Source organism: Merops nubicus, unplaced genomic scaffold, assembly GCF_000691845.1.
Source record: "Merops nubicus isolate BGI_N331 unplaced genomic scaffold, ASM69184v1 scaffold23023, whole genome shotgun sequence".
Lineage (NCBI taxonomy): Eukaryota > Metazoa > Chordata > Aves > Coraciiformes > Meropidae > Merops > Merops nubicus.
In genome coordinates this window covers 12,521-31,010 of record NW_008601281.1, presented here as the reverse complement: position 1 = coordinate 31,010, position 18,490 = coordinate 12,521, and the positions used below count along the sequence as shown (strand labels likewise).

General features: G+C 35.9%; 1 protein-coding gene across 1 annotated transcript in view; it reads right to left on the bottom strand.

Moving 5' to 3' along the window:
• FAM135A (family with sequence similarity 135, member A) overlaps window positions 1–18,115 on the bottom strand; it is a gene marked incomplete at its 5' end in the record, with an annotated part of 48,794 nt that extends 30,679 nt beyond the window's left edge. Inside the window, 9 exons of the mRNA XM_008937957.1 lie at window positions 4,784–4,939; window positions 6,659–6,708; window positions 8,858–8,935; window positions 11,409–11,562; window positions 11,948–12,074; window positions 12,974–13,147; window positions 13,496–13,566; window positions 13,683–13,822; window positions 18,036–18,115. Of these exons, the coding sequence (XP_008936205.1) occupies window positions 4,784–4,939; window positions 6,659–6,708; window positions 8,858–8,935; window positions 11,409–11,562; window positions 11,948–12,074; window positions 12,974–13,147; window positions 13,496–13,566; window positions 13,683–13,822; window positions 18,036–18,115 (1,030 nt within the window). The remainder of the gene's footprint in view (window positions 1–4,783; window positions 4,940–6,658; window positions 6,709–8,857; window positions 8,936–11,408; window positions 11,563–11,947; window positions 12,075–12,973; window positions 13,148–13,495; window positions 13,567–13,682; window positions 13,823–18,035) is intronic.
• Between the last annotated feature and the right edge of the window lie 375 nt (window positions 18,116–18,490).

The window sequence follows — 18,490 nt, the reverse complement described above, 5'->3', positions numbered from 1 at the left end:
AAGAAAACAGTCAGTTCAATACTTTCTTGTAAATGCAACTTCCACTCTCAGCAGCGACCAGACACACACACAAAAGCCGTATCTGCTTTTCTTCAGAAATTATGTCAGGAGTTTATGCATACATATGTAGGATTAGAATCAGTGTTCCTAAGTATTCCTCTGTGCCCTCCCAGCTGCCTTTTCTAGACAGACATCTACCTTCCAAATACACAATTTTGTCAGAGCTAATCCCCAACCTTTACCCCAGAAAGGGAGAAGACTGTTATACAACAGACTTAAGAGACAGTTTTACAGGTTAAAACCTAGATTTTAGAGCAATTGAGCATGAAAAGCAGACTGGTTATCATTCTAAACTAATGAATTAAAGATCCTAATCAATCAGGTAATAGGAGATAAAATACTAACAGGAATATTGCCCAATTAGTAGGTGCTTCTGGTTTAAGTCAAGAAAAGAGCGTAAAGCGGTTTCCTAGGAGGCAAGCAAGGTGATTTTCACTTTAGATGTGAACACCCACTTTACCACATAAAGTAACTGGAGTTACATGGAGATCAGATCTTTAGAATTCTACTACTTTCTCAAACAGAAAATAAAGGCTTTTTATTTTGCAATAAATCCTGTTTGTAATTGTTTAAGTAATTTCAATGGTTCTGAAGAAAATCTGATCACCAGCTCCAGAGAACTCTTAGCATAATAGCAGCAGTATAGAACTAGTTGAAGTCAAGCTCTTAAAGCCCACATAAATATATATTAAGGAGAGAAAATAAACAACAAACCAGGAGGAGTTGATTATAATTAGGATCCTCATGGAAGGATTGAGGCATTTGCTAGGATGCTTTCAACCAGCTCTGCAGAACCAGAACGACCACCAGCTGGTGTGAGTGATTCAGGCACTACCAACTTGTGCTGACTCCACAAGGACTTTGCAGGAGGAAATGGCATCAGCTACTTCTCATCCCTACAGACTTCCCAAAACTACTTTTTTGGGGTTTTTTTTGTGCTCCCATTGTAAACAGATAAGGAGGAAAAATCAAACAGAAAAACTGCTGTGAAATATATATTGATTTCCTGCACATTTATGAGTTGCAGTCTGACATTTTAGTTCTCAATTCTTCTATTTTAGGACTAATCAAACTCAAAGACATAATGTTGGAATAGTATGTTCAGTCCTACCAGAAGATGTCACTATGGAACAAAGAGGGGAACTAGTTTAGTGTGCAAACTTTTTTTATAATATAAAACAACACACTCTAAGCACTTTTTAAAATGAAAAGTAGTTGTAAACTTAATCAGTGTGATAATGTAGTTGAAGGAAATTCTAGTATATCTAAAGTGTTCCTAACTTTAATGGATTTAAGCTAGAAAAATGGCTTTAAGCTCGAAAAGGGTAAATTTAGGTTAGACATTAGGAAAAAGTTCTTCAATATGAGAGTGATAGATCACTGGAATCGGTTGCCCAGGCAGGTGGTGGAGGCCCCATCCCTGGGGACATTCAAGATCAAGCTAGATGAGGCTCTGAGTAGCTTGATCTAGTTGGAGATGTCCCTGCTTATGGTGGTGGGGTTGGACTAGATGACCTCTGGAGGTCCCTTCCAGCCCAGACAATCTATGATCCTGACTTCTTTATGTAGTGCTTAATATTAAAAGTATTTGAAAGTAGTTAAATATATAAACACTTAAGTAAACTAAGTAAAATAAATAATTTTTTTAAGATATTAATTTTAAATACATAAAATATGTTATCACATTATAACATTTTCTAGCAACACCAGCAGAAATACCTGTTTTATAAGCAACTACGTAAAGAGGGTGAAAGTCATTTGACCAAATACAGATGATGGGTATTTTTAAGGGGTATTTTAACACGAATATCCACACCTGTCAGAATAATGACTCTCTAAAAGGGTTAATTTATCTTGAATTAATACTAAATTTTCCCAGGGAGAAATTTCCTGTGAAAGGTATAGTCTGGAAATACTGCAAGATGAAAAGCTAAAAACAACTTTTAGCAGTAGCGAACACATTGGAGTACTGACGTTAATAATGATAAAAAGGATTATTTAGAAGAACAGGATTCTGTATAGCACAAAAATTTTATTCCAGAAAGGACAGATGTTCTCTCTAGAGAATTAGTAAGTTATCTATCAAATCTCAACTGAAACCCAGAAATCCTGCATCTTTTCATATGCACAGATAACACCTCGAGTGAAACATCATCATTGTTGGTTTCTCAAAAGAAATTTATACCAACCATCAAAATATAAAGTCTCAAAAGATTATTAATACAATTTACAAATTACTATACCAAATACTGCAGAACAGCATCCAAAATCAACAACCAAACATGCTCTTAGAGAAGTGGAGGGTCAAATTTACCATCTCTTTTTAATGTAAAGATTTACTGCATTTATGGATTGCTGGCTCCTGCTCTACTGACATGTGGGAAACCCAGCGGGGCGACGGTTTCTTATATGTATTTTAAATACATATGTTGGCAAAGTATTTACACAAGCTCTTCACATCTTGGAGTACAGACCACAAGTGTCACATCTGCAAATTAGTGTTTGCAAAATTAAATAAGATCACATTTCTGGTTCTTTTTAAGTTGGCTCAGGTAAAATTTCCTTCTCAATGCCATATTATTAAATTCTTAAAGGATTAGCCTGTTTGCTCTTCACTATCAGGCCCTAAATAAAAGGTAAGTTTAAGATTACCCATGTCCTGAATCTCCTTTACAGTCTTTGATGTTTGGGTAGATAATGAAGTATCCAGTAACTGCAGCATTCAGCACTCAAAAAGAAATAGCAGTTAGCCACTTCTTTCCAAAATAAACTAAGCCCAACTCTTTTAGCTATAAGAAGGGTCACCTCTGAGTTCAACTTAGGAAAGTTTATTTATGCATAGTGACAGACAACAAAAGAAGAGGGCATAAGAGCAACTCAAAGGCAAAAAAATGTAGTCATGAAATCATATGACACTTTTTTTTAAAGAAGAGTGGAACTCCACTTGAGTTTTGTGCAAACTGGAAAGCATGACAGAAATACCGTTAACATGCACACTACATCCAGTTGCACAGTGTAAGTAGCTACTTGGACATACTCCCTAAAATAACTACCATAAAATAAAACAATTAAGGAATCTGAGAGCTAGAGAGAATGACCTACATCAAAGATTCTTAAAAGAACCACATTTAAGAAGCTGAATACATAATCATTAGCAGTATCTGTTCTTTTTTTTCTTAAATGCTGGTGCAGTAAAAATTAGAATATTAATACTTCATTTCATTTTATTAAACGTATTCTTGTACAAATATGTATATACCAGCAGTTGAATGGAAGTGCAGTATTCTTGTTTCATACTTTCTACTGGTTACCTTGAAGGATTCCAGAATTTGTACGAAAAGCAGAAAAAGGTAAGTAAGATTCATAGATAGCCAGTAAAATGATCACACTTTCCTATGGCTAGCACATCTAACAAATAAGCCTTGCACTCTTTCTGGAAAATTCCATTTATTCTCCAGAATAGGCCACTTCCACAGCCTTGATTCCCTCATTAATGGGATTTATTAATTCTGTACATAAGACCACAGTACAAGTATCCTTCACAGGTTTCCCCTTCAGAACCAAAATGGAAAGGGTTTTGATGCAACCAACAGATGTGCTGGTGAAGGAAATCAAATCTCTGAGACCTAAAGCCTTAAAATAGACTTTGTTTTGGATTGTGGCTATTACAAAGCACTGATAGCAGGTATTCTCATTAATAGACCTTCTAACAAACTCTCTGTAAATGGTTGTACAAGAAGTGTCTCCAGATAATCTCTTAAAATTACTTATTCTATGTGCGTGAGAAATGCACAGACTGAGATGTCAGTCAGTACAGATGGTTAATGGTTGGACCTGATGACCTTAAAGGTCTTTTCCAGCCTAAACGATTCTGTGATTCCATGATGACAATCAAGCTCTGTGATGAGGAAGGGTGGTGGGTGTGTGTCATTGTTTATTTGTTTTTGCTTTAATGAATCTTATTCTCTGAAAGCTTTAAAATGTTACATTACTTCAAATTCTAGGCCACAAAAGACAGGAGGGAAAAATATAATTATGAGAAAGTAAAGCTCATGATTTAGTCCATACTTGAAAATATTTCACTACGGGAACCGGCACCGCTGAGGTTTTCTGTGTACAAAGCCCAGAGCAACTGTGTACACACATACAGAGACCAACTGTGTGTGCAGGTACTCACTGTACCTATTTTTATATACACACACATACAGGCCAGATCATTTCTAATACACCTCTTCTTTTCTAAAATCTCACTTGAAAGACTTCTCAAAGCTTATGAACATTATAAATTCTTAATTCAGAAGGAAAGAACAGTTTGTTTTACCAAGCAGGAAGCCTAAATGCACTAGGGAAGTAAAATGCAGGGTGGGCACCGGGAATGGCTCCTGCAGAAAAATACATCATTCTGCACAAATACATCTTATTCCACAGACTGTAATTTGCCTACTGAACTGCATTTCTTATTCAAAAGATGAAAAGAATTAGTTGGTTTGTAAACATAAATAATGTATTTTATGTACTATTTTCCAAGAATAAGCTCTAACAACATGCTATGAGAGCTAACAAATGCAATACAACAGTTCCCTCTATGATTCCAACTAAGTTTCCCGAATAAAACTAGAAACATTAGAATCTTGAGTCTCCTTTTGATACACATTTCCATATCAATGTGTCCCAGCAAGAGCAGAAATGTGCCAGAGTTCCTGAAGGCAGAGTCAATACTTACTCTTAACGTGTGATGCTCTTGTGCTAGCAAAGCTGTGACCTCCTCTTGTAAGGTAATGACCTCCAGAAATTGACCCCAGAGAGCCATCAGAAGTGAGCAAAGTTGAGCAAGATTCATATTTATAAGTTCTGCCAGTTCATCAGGATTTTCCATTTTCTGAAGTCAGGAAAAAATATTCACATGATTAATAGATGAGACCATAATGTACAGACATGAATCAAAAAAGTATACTTTATTTTAGTGGGAATTTTAATTTTAAAAGTAACTTCCAAATAAGAACTGTTTCATCGAAGGATCAGAATTGAATTAATCTATGTTACAACACCAACACATTATTTTATGCTGCTTTAAACATTACCTAGTTGTCTTTTAGAATTAGGACTCCTGAGTTTAAATTAAAGCAACAATTCCATTTATGGCAAGAATATCTGAGTTGCAACTGTTCTATTTTCTAACACGCAAAAATAGCGTTCCTGAAAGGAACAGGAATCAGTAATCAGAAAATCAATACTCACTATCTTAGTCTGACTTTGATACAGTTGTAAACATTTAATAAAGACATCTCTATTTCAGACTAGTCACAACTCACAAGAACATTTATATAGTGCTATATATCTACATATACTCTAAGCACAAGCAGGAAGCAGTGTTATAGTATAGACATCCTAGAACCAGATCACACCAAGACAAATTCAGTGTGAAACAAGGATTTTTCCTTAACAATATATGCGTAGCCCTGTGATACAGTCCCCTGCCAGTTAATTGTAGTCTGCTAGGCTTGTTTCTTGCCATTTTAGAGGGGGAAAAAAAAAGTTTTTCGTTTTTTTTCATTGCAGGCACCTAAGGCACCGAGGCAAAGAGTTTAACAAGTAAAGACCCAACTCTAGCAATATTAAACAGCAAGTAGAAACAAGGATTGCAAATATTCAAACACCAACTTAGCAGGGAAGAGTGGAAATATGAGGAACTTTTGATGAGAACTGCACAAAAGAACAGAAAGGAGAAGACAGAAAAAAAGCCCAAAACATACTTTAGCAAGCTAGGGGAAAAACTAAAGAATTCACAGAAGCTATGTAAGTATGAAAAGCCTTTTAACAGATAAAGATTATTATTAGTTGCCCATAGAGAGCTAACTGTGCTGGTTCTGTCTCCAGTAATGCAAACGATAGCCTTTTAAAGCCAGTTCCTTGCAGTTATACTGCTGCTACTAGACTAATGAAAGGTAAGCCTTGTGCTCTTCAAAAGCTGGGCAGATGGCCCACTCAGCAGCAAAGGATGGACCATCTTTTGAGTTAAAAACTTGTGCTTTAAACATTGCTGTGAAAAGGACACAAGCTACTCAGCTGGGGATAGTTCTGACTAAGAGAGTTGGAAAGATAAATCTAAGTAATCTGAAGTACAAAATGTTTCCTTGAGAATGCAGGGAAAACAGGAGAAGGAGACAGAATCAGGAGAAGTCCTTTCAGAGGAGGGGATGATTCAGAGATTTGTATAACTTACTACTACTGACTGATCTCCTAATATTGTTATTTGATACTACCAAAAAGAAAGGATTCTCATTATAAATGCAGAAAATTCAAAATGTGATTTTAATACAAGTAATCCACCTTTCTGTAACCTTTAGTTTCATGGTGTACAAAAGTTACCATGGCTACTACTGACACACCAATCCAACAGATCAGTAGTTAAGTTTTGGAGTCAGTTGAACAGTTTCTCTTTGAATAAGGAAGAGCTGAAATACATGTTGGCCAAAAACATACAGGGCATTATCACTGAAACAAACAGTTTATTCTCCAGCAGCACATGAAATCAGCATACTCTACTTGTATTAATGAATTTATTTCACTTATTTAATAGTTTTTTTTAAAAATGTACCTTTACTTCTTCACACAATTCTGTGAGACGAACTTCTACATCTATGTTTTCTAGAAGGACGAGAGGACATAACAATGAAAAATGTACTTTCCAAGTTGCAGAGTAAAACCAAATATCTCACAAAACAATTTTAAAACATGAAAAAGAATTCATCAAATAAAACTTCAAGCCATATAAAGTGTGATAGTCAACTTTGAATCAAGTCAATTATAAACTCCCATTATGACAATCTCTTAGGAATCCCTGAGATTGAGGACAGAAAGAAAGGTTTGCATTTGAGTATCATGATCACTTAGCATGATACCTTGTCAAGGACACCAATTTTCCATTTAAAATTATACTTGGAAATACTGTAATTCAGATGATGTGGTTTGCAGGTTATCTGTTGAGAGCTGCTCAGCTATTCAGCAGCCATATCATTGTTCACAACCAAGGTAGTGCAATTCCCCCTCTACCTCAGATTTTCCAGAGATACTTTATTCCTGTACCAATTTTCTACAGGTATATTATTTCCCTGATTTGCAAACTACATGAATATAAATACAATTCTTTAATTGCCTAAGGAATTACATTTGAGTCAAATAAAAACTGTTCTTTAATTGATCTTTCTCTCAATAGCTCAATTTTAAGAGCAAACCAATCTTCCATGGTATGGCAGCTTAAACTGGATCTGAACCTTGAGTGATTTATTTATAAAGAAAGCAGATTTTTTCCTTCATGTAATATATTTTTCCTTGATAATCATTCCTAGTCTGCTTAAGGCAATCTGATCAATTAAATAATAATTTGGTTTTGATTTCCTTCTACATCTGAGGTACCAGTAACAAGGGAACAATTTATAAAACTTAAAGTAGTCTGTAACAAGTATTTATATTTAAATTAATTTCTGAAACACAGCATTAAGCAAATGTTTCCTACAATGTTTCTTGAAAACATATGCCAACAAAACATACTTTGAAATGCACAATAATAAATTTAGGATACAGATAAGTAATATAGTTTACTCAACTTGTATTCAAATAATACGACCTAAATTTGGTAAGTATATATTGATTTTCAATTGCATCCATTACACTTAGGTTTAAAGATAATGCCAAACAAATTAACTCATACAAATCAAAGTTCTGAGAAAATACACAAATTGCAGAAATGCATGAAATTCTCCGAAACAAGTTTAGAAATGTTTCTGAAGAATCTACATACACCTGTACTAGCTAAACAGTACTCGATAAGAAATATTCTGAAAATATATGAAAACAGTTTAAGATTTGATACTGCTTTTGATGTGTTTGTGGCCACACAAATTTTGTCACTAGTGAAAAAAATAAATGGTTTACTTATGAGACACAATACTGATTATTTATCTTATTTCTCATGCTGCAATTGAGAACAGGCTTTGAAAATTTAAAACTCTGGTCTGAAGTTTTTATGAAAAATCTCAAACTACTATGTTATGTTAAAAAAAAAAGAACAGAGACAATACAAGTCAAAAGGAAATGAAATACTAACATACTACAACAATAGTGTTCACCCAGCAAACACCTGATGCAATTTTGCTGGCTCTGCCAATAGTTATTGAAACAAAACCAAAGCACAGTTATAGATGATTAAGCTGGTGACCAACTATGAGAATGAACTGCTATTTTATTCTTTTTCCATCACAAACTTCTGAGTGCCTAAACAGCACTGTTGTCTTTTGTCCAGCATCAGGCCATTACTGACACTCTCCAAAGGGAGAACTGGCCATTCAAATATGGACAAATGCACCTTAAGCTCTCAGAATGTCTTGTGTAGTGTTTGGGAGAATCAAGCCTTGACATACAAGAAGCAACCTGAAAGATTTCTCAGGAAAAAAAAGTATCACTCTTCAATTATCTGAAAAAAATGAGTTTGTGATGAATTAGATGAAACTATCATTTTTAGCTGTTTTATTTAAATGGTGACAACTGACTAAGCTCTTCAGTTGTTTCTGTTTAGTGAAGTAGAACACCACTAAACCTAGAACCAGTAATAATTTCTCATTTTATTATCTATATTCAGCCCAGAAATAAGTAGCTCAATTCTGCACACTTTATTGGAGTTCAACATATGTTTACTATGGCTGAACAGCGAACGAGTGTTCCTGTTTACAAAATAATGTAGTATTTTGTGTTATTAATAAAAACCTGTGTGGTTATATCACCTGCTTTGAAAACATACCTAGGTAGGCGGCTCTCTGGGTTCGTGGATATTTTCTTCTGAGAAGGCGTTCATAAAGGACCTGCATGCTGGCCTTGGCTAGTTACAGGGATTGCACACACAGGACTAGTTACTACACTCCTTTTTTCATCTGTGATTTATTATTTGCCTTAAAGTTAGTAAAAAAGCTTATTGCTAGCCTAGCAATTAGTGCAGTTAGATCAGTACATGAAAGCATATAATTTTAGTGTAGTTTCTAGATTAGATATCACTTGTGAAACACATCAAGCTGGCATTTTTTATTTCCTGGAACCAGTAATATTTAAATGCTCAATTATAGTTATCAAGTCCAACAGTTGTCTGCACATGCTTCTGCAAAATCATTGTCGTGTGTTAAAATGATATGACAGAGCAATAGCAAAGCAAACAGAAGAAACAAAATTAAGGAGATAATACAGGAAAACAAAAAAGTGATGATTCTGGGATTTAAAGATGTGAGATTCTCTTCTGCAATGCCCATTTAAACTTCACACATAAAATATCCACTATAAAATTGTTCATTTACTTTTAAAATTAAAAATAAATGCTAACAACTACTGTGTACTTTGTGAAGTCCAGAGAGCTTCAATTTCTTTATAGACATCACAAAAACACAGCGGTTTTTTTTTCTGTTGATGCATATTAGAAAAAATCAGAGTTAATGGTAGGCATTAGTTATTTTTTTCATGATCAAAAGATAATAGCATAATTACTATTTGCATTATTAGTACTTTTTGTTACATGAATTGTCTCAATCAATGCATATACAAAGTAACTGAAATAAATGAAAAAAGATTTACAAATATAAAAACAAAGTCATTCTAGCAGAAGCTTAAAAAAAACCCCAACCCACAGGGAAACAAACTGCCAGCAGAATATGTACAATAAATGTTAAATGTAAGTAATCATTTTCTTTTCATACATTTCTTTTGAGTGTTTCTGTTGAAGCTGGCATTCCTAAAGGTAAGCTCAATTACCCACAAAAATGACAAAAGGTCTGATGCAAGTTCCACTGAAGCTTATGAAAAAAATTTTGGTGACTTTCAGTGAGGTTTGAAAGATAAAACCCAACTATGCAACTCAATAGCTGGCTCCTTTCTATTACATATGTATTTTGTAGAAATTTTTTAGGGGAATTGAAGGTCCCATCTGAAACATCTAAGTATAAGGATTTAGTCTAAGCCTATCTATTTGGGAAAAGGGAAGTTTTGTCCTTAAAAGGAAGACTAGGAGTTGACTCATGCCTTTGATAGGGTGTTCCCCTTGATGTCAAGATGAAGACTGCTGACACAGCCATTGCCTGTGCTGTGTTCTCTGCACCATAACTGTATCAGTATTTTTGCTTCTGTAAAGAAAGAGCCTCAGTTTCTGGTATTTTTCTATGCAGACTTGTAATGTACTCCCCCTCTCTCCTTCTAAACAACCCCCCCCCCCCCCCCGCCAAAATGGCTTTGTATTTTATAATATACAAGTGGAACATTCTTGGTTTGAATCACTAATTGACCACATCTCATCTAGAAAACAGCTTTCATACCTCAATTTCCAAACTTATTGTTTCATAATGCTTAGTTTTGTTATCAGTAAAATTAAACAATACAAAAATCAATAAATACCATCTACAATCAACGTAAATTCCAAAGACCTATTTTTCAGATTTAAATAGAAATTTATATGAATAAAAAGGTATATGCTTGATGAGGGGAAAGTCTGAATCATTCTTTATAACGCAAATGTATTTTCCTTTTTCACTTCTACCACTTTCCTAGTTCACGAGTTGAGGCTAGGCTCTCTAATCCCCCTGCACTATACAGAAATTTAATGTACATTTCCATACATTACATTTCATCCAATATTTTTGCAATTACTTTTACCAAATATAATTACTAGAAGTCTTCATTGCCATAGAAGTTTAATTTTTTTCTACGAGACTGGCCTGTAGGAGTTTAGTTTTAACTTTATTAAAGAAATAGCTTAACTGAAAGCATATTTTAACTAGTCAGTTTTATAGAAACCATTCCCTATTCACAACTTTTCCTAATTCCTAGGTACCTAAGTTCATCCAAAAAGTTACACTACAAACTGAGCCAGCAGCAATTTCTTCTTGTAGGTCTTTTTTCAGACAAGTTTGCATTGTCATATTCTTCTCAAATCAAACTTACAGAGTTCCAGTTTGTCTACAAATACACAATGTTTCCTTATAAGAAACAAAAAAGTGTAGCATGCTACTTGGATTAAGAGTTTCTCTAACTTTCTCATCACCAAGCAGTGATTTGAAATAACAGGACAAATCAAGACCGACAAGAAAAAAATGTATTTGCATAAACTCAGGCTGTTATCTCCTCATTTTCTACCTAATGTGACAGTACTTGTTTCCATTTTATTTTTTTCTCGAGTTATTAAATTACAGCTCAGTTTGAGCAAAAAGATTTTAGATACACCAGATGTATGAAATCAGTGCCAGTTTAGTCTAGAAGAGAGGTATTCTTAAGAAACAGCGACAGGGAAGTGATACATTTTATTAAAGTCCACATACCCAGTTCAATTCGGTGAGAAGAGGGGAGCTCCTTCGCCACCATAATGAAATAGCTGTGTAACCCTTTGAAAGCAAGCAGCAAACTGGCACAGAGCGTATGGTGGAAATTATAGGCATGGCTGAGGAAAGACTCTGAAACAACAAAACTGCAACCCTAGGGGGAAAAAAAGAACTATGAGGTCCATATCAATTTTGTAAATTTTGTACAATAACTGAGGTGTTGACAGAATAACTAAAAGACAGATAAGCAAACAGCTCTTCTCACAAACCTCATGCGCATTTTTGCAATTTTCAATGGATTACAATATATTAAAAAAAAAAGGTTGAAACCCTTTATATTTTAAGCCTTCCATCTGCACATTCCTGAAGCATGTAGCATAGCCTTTGGGAACAATTTTTCTTATTTCCCATATCACGTGGCACAGCAAAGTAACTATTTAACAAAGTTCATTCCTTCTCAAATCGTGTTTCTGCAGAAAAGATAAAATTCACACCACCCAACAGAATACAAATACAACAGTAAATGGATATATTCTTACATCTGCTGATAACTGTTTTGTGTAGTTATTGCCAAAGACCACACTTTCAAGAGAAGGAATCACAGAGTCCCTGTTTTGTGCTGGTGCATTCCTGTTCAACCATGTACTCTTCACTGGGCGAGGAAAACTGCAAAAAGTACAAATGAACTGATAATTTTAACACACTACACGTCACAAGACTATCACACTTAAAACAAAAATCTTGATTTTTCTGGACAAGCAATAGAAACAGGGACCCTCAATAAGATCCTGGAAGTTCCTAGCACGGTAGGCTGCCCTTTTAAAACCCCTCAGGATGGCCCAGATACTTAGTTCATTCTGTGGTGCCACACTAGGGGAGTGCTGCTTCTAAGGAAGTTCTCTTCAAAGCATGTCTCCAGATAGTTGGAAATTTAAGAAATTATTACCCTCAACTGTTCTCTTTTCCACCTCTCACCATGAAGGTCAGCAGACACTGTGCCAGGAGATTCTGGAAGCTCTTCCTCATTATTTCCAATGCAAACCTCAACTAATTTAAATAATATTCCTGAAAGTTAAAGCCATAAATTTCGAACTGTAACAAGTAAGAAGCATTCATTATTCATTATTCCCACCTCCTCAGTACCTGTTCCTCTCTTAAATAATGCTGCACCACCCCTTCGGATGGGACAGTTCAGTTACTGTATAACCACACCTAAAACACATCATCCAAACTATCCAACTTGGAGAGGCAAAGATGATGAAAAAGCACCAACTGAACCCTCCAAACCAGCACAGTCCTACTGCACACCATAGCTCTCTAACACAAACAGAGACACAGCTTTCCAGGATGTGAAGACAGGGACAAACAGTGGGAATACCTTACGCTAAAGGTTTGGACATTTTTGACCTTGAAAACACCTCATCCTTCTGGGTCCTGAATTCCAGTATCATAAAAAAAATATATATATTTGTCATAGATTTAACACTTTCCTAAGTATTCTGGTTTTATAACATTTCGATTTGGAGACTCAATAATTTATTTGCATTTTATTAACAAGAGATTACCTTATCAATGGCTGATGCAGAGCAACCAAAGAAGCATGGACTATGACCGAAATAACGGAAAGGTGGAAGTAATCAAACATAACGTTGACATAGTGATGAAGGCCCCGGTGTAAGTTAAAGTGCAACTTTAAAGTTCGGCTACTAATTGGCTGTAGTGTGCTCAGGTCATCTGGACTAAAACAAAATTAAAACAAAACAATATACAAGTAGAATGAACATATTTAAATTATGATTATATACGATATTAATTATTTGAAGTGCAAGTTACTAATAACTGATGTAGCTAGAAATGTAGCATATATCAATACTTGGGAATGCAATAACATCTCCCTCAGGAAAAAAAAAATCAGAATGGGGACAAAACAGCTATGAAATCTTAATGGACTTTGGCATTAAATTTCTTTTCTATCCTCTTATATGTCTAATATAAACGTACTACATCTCCAGATAAAGCAGACTTAATGAGTTTTAAAAATTAACCTATGTTTTTGCTTGAATCAAAACTTCTATATTTAGACTTACGAATAGTCTGTATCTGTGAAGTGTAGATCTAATGTTAGCAGGAAATTCATTTCATTAAGAGACTCCTCAATCTAAAAAGAAATGGTAGAAGCATGAAATCTCTTCAGGTCCGTTGTTCATACTAATCTAAACTGTACATAACGAAGACTTAATTATCTGAATATAGTAAAGTTGAATGGCAGATTACCTTCCTCTCATCTAACAGCATTTTTATTTTGAAAATCATCACGTCGTTCACAGAAACTTCCTCATTTTTGTAAAGAATCTGAAATGTTTTACTGCAGACTATATTATCGTGGACTGAAGCAGGAAAGGCAAGATCTGCACCTGAAAAGAGAAATAAGTATTAACTGGCCTTGAATTTGGAAACCCCAAAGCAGCTAATAAGTGGAACTCATTCCTAGCAGTTTCATGACCACAACTAGAATTGTAACACCAACAGTATCAGCAGTTTCCATTTCAGTCAGCAACTGCTATAGATTAAAGGAGTGCATTTTCTTTCAAAGAAATACTGTATCAGTGCTTTTAATGTAATTTATTTTTATTAGAAGTCCTGGACTGAAGAATTTTTGCTTTGATCCAAATTGAGTAAGACATTCTAAGAATAAAAATCCTTAAATCTGTCTTTTCTCATCCCCAGCATTACCATTGATTTTCAAGCTTTAACCACACTGGGAACTCTTAATTACCTACAGATGAAGCAAAGAGGTTAGATGACATATACCACTCCACGGCATTAGCCAAGAATAGAGGTGGTTCATTCTTTCCTTCCAGATCTTTACATACTGCTCTGGCCCGAACAGTTCCAAATATATCACCCAAAACTTACTACTTCTAATTCAACACGATACTTCTGAGTTCAGTCCAGAAGCTGCTCATCAAAAAGAGTTCTGAAAAGTGCAATAAATGCTTGCAGAATCCTTTGCCAAAAAAAGGTTAACAGACTTGTAGAAGAAATGAGAAAGGGAATAGTTTAAACTGGTTATGGAGGAAATATTTAGCATAATAGCAAGGGGTTACCACACAGGATATAAAATGATGGGCACTATCCAGTGAAACAACACAGAAAAGAAGATGAAATATGGAATAACAGAAGTAGCAGAAATACTGACACTTACTTTCACTGCTCTACAAGCAGGCTCAATAACATTAACCTCCACCAGAACACAGTCTTTGAAATTGTGTAAATGGCCATGAAAAACATACTTTAAAATTCTTTTGATTCTTCTTAATACATTACTTCAAAGTAATCCAGAAAAAAAAAATAAATTAAAAAATCTGCAAAGCTTGTGGTTTACAGATTTGGGGTCTACAGGGCCCTGATAAAAAATCATTGTGCCTGGCAAATATTCCTACTCTATAATGGTTGCAACATTTTAGTTCAACACCTGTTCAGAGACAAGAAAAAAGTAAAAATACTGGGTTTTGTTGAAGTGCTTTCATATGTATCATCACTTTAGGCGTTCTGGACAAAATGCTTACGAAGACTGAATCATTAAAGTGTAATTCCCCTATAGATAACACCACTTTCACCTTATATCCACCTGTGTCATCTGTTCCAGGTGAAGGGCATGGCGGGTAAGGCTGCATATAGCACGTAATCTGACCTCACCACACAGCATCAGCAAAAGGATCTCCCACTCCAGTCTGACCCAAGAGGAGTACGGGAGAGACGTGGCCGAGGTCCCGCTTCCTGTGCGGCCTCCAGCTCGGAGCTGCAGCCCCCAGTTGTGCCGACCTCGGTGCAATGTGAAACGGCCCCCCCAGAAGTGAGAGAGAGGAGTCAAAGAAGAAAAGCTGATGCCAGAACAGGCTGAGTCACAGCTGCATGGGGAGCAAGGTCTCACAAATGTGAAGTCAACAAGGCAGAACCACTCTCTTTCAAGTCAACTATGCAGTGACTGGCCAAGAGTATTTCTAGGCTTCTCTCCACACAAAAAGCCCCCTCGGTAATGGAGGGGAAAAACAGCGGGGAATTAATTTATTCTTCCATTGTAAAAATGGACATATCATTCCTAACCTACCTTTTTTTTTGTTTTTCCCTGAAAACCAGCCAAGAGTTTCTAATAGAAGAAGAATTCGGAACAGCCTCAAATCTGAAACAAGCTCATACAGACTAAAATTACATATGTTTTTCTTTTAACTTGCTAGAGCATGATGACATCTCCCTTCAAATCGTAAGAATACCAGAAGACCTTCACAATGCTAGGGCAATCTGCTTACTTTGCCCCCATCTTATCTTTAACAATGCTCATCCTGGGTCCAGAGCAATTCCAGTGAGCTACTAAAGGATGTGGGAAATAGAAATGGAAGAAAATGAGATTTAAATTATCATGGGACCTCATGAAGAGCTGGGAAGAGCTGGGCACGTGGTGGATGGAGATGCAAAAGAGCAGGAAGAAGGGAAAAACTGAGACTATATTTGACTTGAGGAAATGAAGAGAGATCAAACAACAGTCTATGGGACAGGGCAAAACACACAGCTAAGCTAAGGAAACTGCAGGTGACTTCTGCAGAGGCTAAGGAAAGGCAGAAGTAGGCAACATGACCTGGACTGGAGTGGGAAAACCATGCTGCTGTCTAAAGGAACAGGGCTTAGAACATTTAAGTATGAGGAAGACAGAACAAAAGAAACAAGAGAAAGATGGAAAAGTATTGGAAGAAGTACTTGACCAATGCAGGACAGCGTTCTCAATAGTGACAACTGTGAGCTCCTGTCCAGCTTCCTCTATGGTCAATAAGCAACAGACACTTTGAGACAGTGGGTCAGCCTCCTTAGTGGTGGTCCACACACAACCTACGAGCTGCTATTTTCTATAAACATCAGAATTCTCAGTAACTGGCATCAGTTATTCTAACACCTTGTGCAGGAGAGCTGCAAGTTAAGAACTATGGTGTTCAGCGTTGCTAAATTAAGCAAGCAGCTGAAACATATGGAAGGCAGAGGTCCTCAGCAAGACCAAGCACTATCATACCCACAAGGAGGCCGAACTAATACCCTTTCATTGAACAGCTTGTACACGTCTCTCCACTTCGTTGAGACATCATAGAATCATAGAATCCTTTAGGTTGGAAGGGACCTTCAAGATCATCAAGTCCAACCATTGAGCCATTAGGGCTCTGAAGTCCTTTGCTAAAACAGATCACAAACTGAGAAAAAGGATGCTGGTTCTTTGGTTTGGAGGGGTCTGTTTTTTTGTAAAACAGCTGCTTGCCAGCTGAATGAGTTCCTGGGCCAAATCTGACACTTGTGTCAACAGAGCACAGAGCAATATGAAGGTAAGAAAGAGTGGCCAGGGGGAATCATGGGTTGATTTTTGTTTTGACAATGCTGCTGATCTAAACTTATGTCAAATTGCAGTCTTGATGTTAACATCCTTCATGACTAGCAACAAGAGACACAAGAGCTACACGTGTGTCACAGTTTACTTACAAGATTGTAGCTTTAAGAAAAAAATAACTGAAGATCATTCTAAAATATATCATGACATGAAAAACATTTTTCAGCAATAATAAACACATAATACATTAAGTGAAACTATCAAAAAGGTATGCTTTACTAAAGGATCAGTTTAGCAGAGCTAAATTCCCTAAACCACACTAAACTTCACCTTTGAAGGGGAGTAATCTTGTTTCATACGAATTATTTATTTGTTTAACAAAAACTAAAAAAAAAAAAAAAAAATACTCAGGAAGCTTGACTAAAATTCACTATCTACTCTGTTGTTCTACTCAGAAGTTACTTTTAAAACAGCCACAAAAATTTAGGTTTCAGTAATTTCTGTCACATTTTCTCAGACCTTAGTAGGTTTTTCTTCCTTGCTATTCCAAGAATTCCACCTGACATTTGAAAACTTAATTCATTTTCTGCTTTTCACAATTTTACAGCATGTTGAAATGGAGGCTTAACAGGGTACTAAGGTTTCTCCAGGTTCAGTTTGTCCAGATAAAAAAACCAAAAGTGAGTGCCAAGTTAAAAAAAAAAAAAAAAAAGAAAAAAGATGACAAAACGGATAATTCTGTTCAGGAGGTTCAATCAATTTTCAGCTTTGCCACCAGACAGCAAGAAAGCAAGTTTGAAAACAGCAAGAATGCAGTATTGCAGAGACTTCATTTTGGAAGAAAATGGGCTTAGCCATCTATGAAAGTAAGAGTCTATATCTGATGTTCTCCACTACTTTGAGGTGTCTACTTAAGTCAGATCCACCCTTGGTCACCCTAGCCTGAAATATTGAGAAGACTGAGCAGGTAAGTTGAAAAAACAGAAGACACTAATATAAAGGAATCAACACATTCTTCTACCAGCAAAGGGAATTAAAAGAGGAAAAACAGTAGCACATTCCGAAATCAACTTTTAATTCTCATTGTTAAGAACAGGCTAGTTTTTCAGCAGATCACCATGAAACAACCTATGTTTTTATTGTGTTAATACAATTAAAAGCACATTTCTATTAGTTGTACAATGGAAGACAGAAAGCATGCTCCCTTTAAGTAGCAAGGCAAGATAATGACCTCATTTACTAAACGTTTTTGCACTTACCAGCTGCATGTAACAAGCTAGCTTCTAATTTGTGTGGAATTCTCGGAGGAATTTTCATAGATGCACGAATCTGGTAAAAGCTAAAGCAAAAGACAGTGATTTGTAACACGTGGTGCAGCACATCTCACACACATCACCACCTACAGGTACATACAATGACAAAGGCAGTAATGGAGAGTGGGAATGAGGAACAGGGCAAGAAAGTCTCTGTGAAGTTCAAAACTGTCTTTTTTTTTTTTTTTTTTACTTTTGCCACCTTCCACATTGCTTGTGGCTACCTGATATTAAAAAGTACAAACAAAGGGACACACCAGACAAAATTTGACAGTACTTACAGTGTTAAGACACAGTACTATTTGCTCTATGCTATCAAAGGCAGAAACCACAAGCTTAAAGCCTAAAATTAGAAAGACCAACACAGAAGTCTTTTGGGTCTCTGCCTCCATTTTGAAACA